The sequence below is a fragment of the Zerene cesonia genome, unplaced genomic scaffold, assembly GCF_012273895.1.
Source record: "Zerene cesonia ecotype Mississippi unplaced genomic scaffold, Zerene_cesonia_1.1 Zces_u003, whole genome shotgun sequence".
Lineage (NCBI taxonomy): Eukaryota > Metazoa > Arthropoda > Insecta > Lepidoptera > Pieridae > Zerene > Zerene cesonia.
The window spans coordinates 377181-383496 of record NW_024045133.1 but is presented as its reverse complement, the minus strand read 5'-3'; the positions used below and the strand labels follow the sequence as shown (position 1 = coordinate 383496).

The 6316-nt window shown below is 32.7% G+C and overlaps 2 protein-coding genes across 2 annotated transcripts in view; one reads left to right on the top strand and one right to left on the bottom strand.

Moving 5' to 3' along the window:
- LOC119838596 (4-hydroxybenzoate polyprenyltransferase, mitochondrial) overlaps positions 1-2953 on the bottom strand; it is a 6897-nt gene extending 3944 nt beyond the window's left edge. The window contains exons 1-3 of the mRNA XM_038364585.1: positions 2676-2953; positions 1929-2261; positions 751-926 (exon numbers count right to left, since the gene is read on the bottom strand). Coding sequence (XP_038220513.1) covers positions 751-926; positions 1929-2256 — 504 coding nt within the window. The 5' untranslated portion in view covers positions 2257-2261; positions 2676-2953. The remainder of the gene's footprint in view (positions 1-750; positions 927-1928; positions 2262-2675) is intronic.
- A 520-nt stretch (positions 2954-3473) lies between these two features.
- The window catches only part of LOC119838524 (zinc finger protein 91-like), a 22021-nt gene continuing 19178 nt past the window's right edge, over positions 3474-6316 (top strand). The window contains exons 1-4 of the mRNA XM_038364498.1: positions 3474-3610; positions 4262-4345; positions 5178-5397; positions 5709-5792. Coding sequence (XP_038220426.1) covers positions 4274-4345; positions 5178-5397; positions 5709-5792 — 376 coding nt within the window. The 5' untranslated portion in view covers positions 3474-3610; positions 4262-4273. The remainder of the gene's footprint in view (positions 3611-4261; positions 4346-5177; positions 5398-5708; positions 5793-6316) is intronic.

Sequence of the window (6316 nt, the reverse complement as noted above, 5' to 3'; positions counted from 1 at the left end):
TAAATGGTGGCGATATATCTGTTCCTGAACTAGCGCTGGGTTATCTGGTTAGGTTGACCGTCTCCTTGGTAGAGTGGTTAACGCAGAACTGAGTGCTCCTGGGTTCGAATCTTGGTGGGGTATCAAAAACAGTCTCGGTCTGGCAGGACAAAGACGGCAAGGACAATATCGATCAGTGAAACATAATATATATCATCTGTCCCATACACCACTCGGCGACGCGAGACTTCACTAGATTAGGACGTGCTAACGACCTGGCGCCTCTCCAAATGTTCATGTGCGCTGGTAGCGCTTACCATCAGGCGACCCACCAGCTCCATTATCGACGGTGACATAAAAAACAAAATTCAATGTTCTCTTTGAAAAAGTGTTTTTTTCTTAAATGTTTAGTTTTATAGCATTTAAATGCTTTTAGGCGGGATTCGAGCCCGCGTCTTTTTGCCAAATCGCAGCAACGCCTAGCCTCTCGGCCACCCGTGATCCCGCCACAGTCATCGAATTTCCTCTACCCTTTCGGTTATCTGAGCATAAGGGACATACACTATCAATCATACTCAAAAACTGTCAATAGCGAAACTCTGCCTACGCATATACTAGGCAGAGCTTTCAAATGAGCGACACAATAGAATTCAAACATTACTGCCACTGCATAAGGTGCAAAATTCAATGGACACTTAATACAACGAAACTCGGACATATCTTGACCTTTTCCCTCGCATCTCTTTGTTTATGGCAAGTCAATAAACTTACCATAGCGTCAACGTCTCTGTCCCACAAGTCGTTTATGGTACACCCAGCCCCCCTCATCAGCCCTGCTCCAGCCAGGAACAGTGCAGCGGTATACATCGTGGTGTTGAAATCCACATTGCCGGGGATCGAGGCTAGGGCTATTGACCATGAGCAGGGAAAATACAGGAGGTAGACCCCTGGAATGTGGGAAGGGTTGGTGTAATTACAATCCTACTTATAAACTTATTGCATATACACAGAAACCCAATAAACAAGTGTACAACTAACAAAATCACACAGAAAAGTGTTACAGTATGTGGTCTTATTCTTGAAAGCTATATCTCCCAAGCAAACTTAGGATACAGGTTATTGTTGATGAAGGAAATTTATTGTGATTCCTTAATAGAATTTGGGGATGATATTTATGTTTTATCATTATTGGATGTAACTTATATTTCATTTAAAAATAAATCATGAATCGGTGTTTCTTCATGACAATAAAAATTAATATACTGCTGATTCGTAAATAAGCTTTCAAAATAAAACAGATATCCAAAGATATACATACAAAAGGGACAAAATTTTTAAGGTAAGAATGTATAAAAAATTGGTTTTTAGTACAATAGTCCAATCTTAATATATATAAATCTCGTGTCACAATGTTTGTCCTCAATGGACTCCTAAACCACTTAACCGATTATAATAAAATTCGCACACCATGTGCAGTTCGATCCAACTTGATAAATAGGATAGTTTTTGTTATAATTTAAATTACAATAAACAACTACCCGGGCGGAGTCGGGGCGTACAGCTAGTATACTATAAGAACATGCACAAACATCTGTGTGTTACACTGCCATTGTTATTGGGATGATGTTTAGAATAAAAATTGTTGAAATCAAGACTCTACAGGGTTTAAAGAGGAAACAAATTCCCTTTCAATGAATAAAGAAACTGCTTTCAGAATTGATGATTTTTAAATAATATTTTTTGACAATTCAAAAGCGATTCTGAGGAAGTCTAGTTAAATGAATAAATGTTTGAAGATTGTAATGGTTTTCAAAACTGTGTTACAACGATTGAAAGTGGTAAATGGTAGAACTATGTTATGCTACTTCAAAAGTACTTCTAGAGGTCTATTTATTGAATAAATAAATGTTTGTGATCAAATATGACTTTGAAAACAACAGTTTACTCACCTATAGGCTTGTCCCATCTAGCGAGCTTAACATACGGATCTATCTTTTCCCTCCAATTCAAACTTAAACTACTCGCACTTAACTTATCATCTTTCAGCTTCTCTATCACAATTTTCGGTGTGCTCGTCTCAATAACAACCTTCTGCCTTCGTTGATCGCTTTGCGTTGAATGTAGTCTATACAGTATTTTTCTCTGATCGCCATATGTTTGTCCACATAAACAGGACAATCTTTGTACATTTGCTATTTGCTTTGGTAGGTTTAAGCTAGTGATTCGTAAGAGAGGTTTCAAATGCATTTTCGTGTAACGCAGTCCAGTGTTTAACATCGCGCCTGGAAAACATACATTAAACTTATTTTCAAGACTATATAAATATCCGATGCACTGTTTTACTTAGATGAGAAAAAAAAACATATGAACATACTTACAAGCTTTCACAGTTTTATATTAGGGCGTAGGAAGTAGAATAGACTGTAATTGTGAAATAAGAAAGAAATTTCTCACCGAATGGAGTTAATAATCTATCGTATTAGCATTCAAAAGGAAAATCCAACATTGATACAAAATGTGTAATATTTCCGCAAAATCCAATTAAGAACATTTATTTTTACTTCACAATATAATAAACAGTATATTCATAAACAAATAGGTGTCCAAAAACTAATATTATGACATAATCCTAACCTCGAATCTTATAAGAAAAAGTAAGAGTCAATTATGAAACAGGATCATTCAATAATACCTACCGGTTTTTTTAATAGCAAACGCCTTGGACTTGGCCTCAAGGTCGGCTAATTAAAATTAATTACACTTATTTCCTATTATAATGCCAAGGTTATAAACAATGCATCAAAAAAATTTTAAAAAATGTTATGCAATATCTGATCACGTTTCTAGCATTTCCATGATAACGCACAGAATGTTTATTGCAGATATTTTAAATAAAATTTTATCTGAAATCGTGAAGAAAATAAAAATTTATGAAAACAATTTTTATCATAAAATTGAAACTTTAAAGGTCCGCGGTATGACACCAATGTGACAGAAACGTCAATATTTTATTCTACAATCTATGGAATCTCATCTGTGCTCTGTGGTAAGATTGTGGTTAGATACACAGTTATTAGTCAATTCAAATTTCAAAGACCCAGAAATGGTTTATTGTTCAAATAATATTATAATCCTCAATACAGTACAAATGCAATAAAATTATGAGCACATAACCATAACATCAAAGCTGAATATTTTAAGCATTGAAATGCACTAAATTATAATTACTTTGGACTTCGCATATTATGTTTCAATCTCAAGTAATCAATTTTAAATCTTGGTAATCTTGTAAAGTCACCCAACTTAAAAGAATTCCTTGTATTCATATTGTAGGTACAAAGAATAGTATAGTTATGTGGGTACGTAATGTTCCTTGTAAAATATAACCGGCACGAGTTTTGTGTTTAATATATTATGTACGATGTACATTGTATTGCTTTCGAAATATTTATTTCAGTTAATATTTATTATTAATTTTAAAAATTTTCACTAGGCAACACATCAATTGTCATTCAAATAAATATAAAGTATTGTTTATAAAATGAGTGTAGTTGTAAATAAAGTAATATTTATAGTGTTATTCTGTAAGTGCACTTTGCTATTATAATGAACTCAATATAGAAACATAAAAGTAAGTTTGGAGTTTATTCGCTTATTTAAATTATACTTAACCGCAGCCATCTTTAGCCTAGATTATTTTTAACATTGAATATTTCTATTTTTTACGACATGTAAAATTTATATTTTTACTAGGGTATAATATAATTTGATGTATTTTGTGAATATTAGCCGCTATGTACCTTTAAGTGCTTTATGCGAGAAGTCTGTATCGATTATGTAAGTAGGTGTTCCCCAGGGAACTCATTTAGGACCATACCTCTTTCTACTATGCGTAAATGACAAAACGATGCTATTGTAAACTGGATTTTTTTTCTTTTTATTGAATTTATCCAGATTTTTGTAATTTTAAATAGTATTTTGTGTTGTGACTTCTTAATAATAGTTTATTAGGTCATCAAACTAAAACTATCAAAATAAATATTAAATATTTAAAGTAAAACCTTATACTATGAAATTAAATTGTTTATAAAGAATTTATTTCTTTTTTTTTAAGGTTTGATTAATTTTCACTGTATTGTTTTAAATTGCAAAAAAATATCTTCAGGTATCATAAATTATTATATTAAAATACATATTTTTTTAAATTCATTTTCTCATAATTCTATAAAAAAAATTGCAATGTTTTACTCAATTATTTATATAAATGACTAAATTGTTTCAGGTCTTATAAGAAATGGCAAAAGTAAATAAGAAGAGAGCAAAAGATCCAAAGCCTAAGAGATTTCCTTGTCCAGAATGTGGAAAGGTACTGTGATATCAATTATTTCTTAATGTTTACAATACTAGCTGCGCCCTGCGGTTTCACCCGCGTAAGTCCATATCCTGTAGGAATATCGAGATAAAAAGTTGCCTACATGTTATTCCACTTGTCCAGCTATCTACGTACCAAATTTCATTGCAATCGGTTTAGCAGTTTTTGCGTGAAAGAGCAACAAGCACACACACATTCTTACAAACTTTCACATTTATAATATTAGTAGGAGTAGGATTAGTAGGATTATAGGAAAGGATAGGATAGTAGGAAGGATTAATGTTCAGTTTCACAACTTACTGATTCACTCACTGATAGCCAATTAAACATACATTTGCCATTTTAACAGACAGATAAGTAAACTAGATCACGTACAGAAAATAATAATCTAAGCATTATTCTAGGGTAGTGTGTCTCATTCTAACACTTATAAGAAAATCATACGATAATTGGGGTGTTTTCTTGAGTTACACATTTGAATTTATAATTAAGTGCTATCTAGATTGTCTCGGAATCTTTTAAACTGGTCAGTGGCATTCCTTTCCTGTGCTGTTCCTTCCTGTGAGCTGCCCTACAGGCCATAGCTTCCTCTTTCATAAAAATTAGTTTTTTTCATAATATTAATATCTACACTAATATTCAAGAGGAAACTTTTGTATCTTTTTATGTTTATAATGTTTTCACACAACAAATGCTGCAGCAATTTTAAATATCTTTCATCACTGGACAGCTGAAACTCCACTGAGTCACTTAGGCTACATATGTACCGCGGGCGAAGCCAGCGCGACAACAGTTAGTTAATGTTATTTCGTGTTTTTCATTCTAGAAATTCTCAGAAAAGGCTGGACTTCACCATCACTTACAATTGCACTCAGATGATCGTCCATACACCTGCAATATATGCAACGGCACATTCAAAACAAATAAGTACCTTACGAAACATATCAAGAGGGTCCATAATCCACCGACAGACCACGAATGCGAATTTTGCGGGAAGAAGTTTCATTATAAGAGCTTGTTAGAGAAACACAGGGTTGTGCACACTGGTAAGTTATGGAAATGATTAATATTTAATTTGTTTTTGTAAGCAGCTTGATAAAGGCAGAGGTTATCATTTTAATTATTTTTATTTTAAGGGCTTTAAGAAGTTCTGGATATTTACTGTTCATTAGATGGATGAATTTTTATGAATCTTTTTATTGGTATCTCTTCTATTGATGCAAATAAAGAAAAGAGGAGTAAGGAGAGATGCAAATAAAAATTTAAGAAAGGGAAATAAATATTTATGTAAATTTAATTGGTAGTTTTTGAAATGTTTTAATTTTTTACTGATATTTTTTATGTTTTTTTATTTCAGACGAAAAGCCATATAAATGTAAATGGTGCAAGAAGGGATTCAACTCTGGCTATAGTCTGTCTACTCACATATTCATTCATACAAGTAAGTTAACAATCATTATAATACTTAAGTATGCTTTGTTATCTATCCGTCTGCCTATCCGTATCTCTTGAACCATGATATTTAACAAGTTAAAATTTCAAGAGATGATGTGTTGATTTTGCTGCTATAACAATGAATTATAATAAATTGAGTTAAGCAATTGTTTGGCATAGCCATAAATTGGATGGGTTACCAATTTTTATTGCATTTGCTCTCTAGTTTATATGCTTATGGTACCCTTGCTGGTGCAAGTGTTTTGACTAGGTTTCTGGGATCGTTATGGATGGTTACTATAAGAATTGGTGATGTTTTTGAACAGTGGGATTTTTATATGTATTATTACAGAAAAGCTCATTAAAAATATTAACAAGATTTCAAAGTACTATAATCCTACTCAAATATTTATACAGACTATGATCTATCACGCATTCGGAGGGCTCCACGCATTGGCCGGATTTCTCCACGTACCTGCAATAAATGATAAAAATTTCTAAGGTTTAGTTACCAATTGTGTTAAAGTTTGT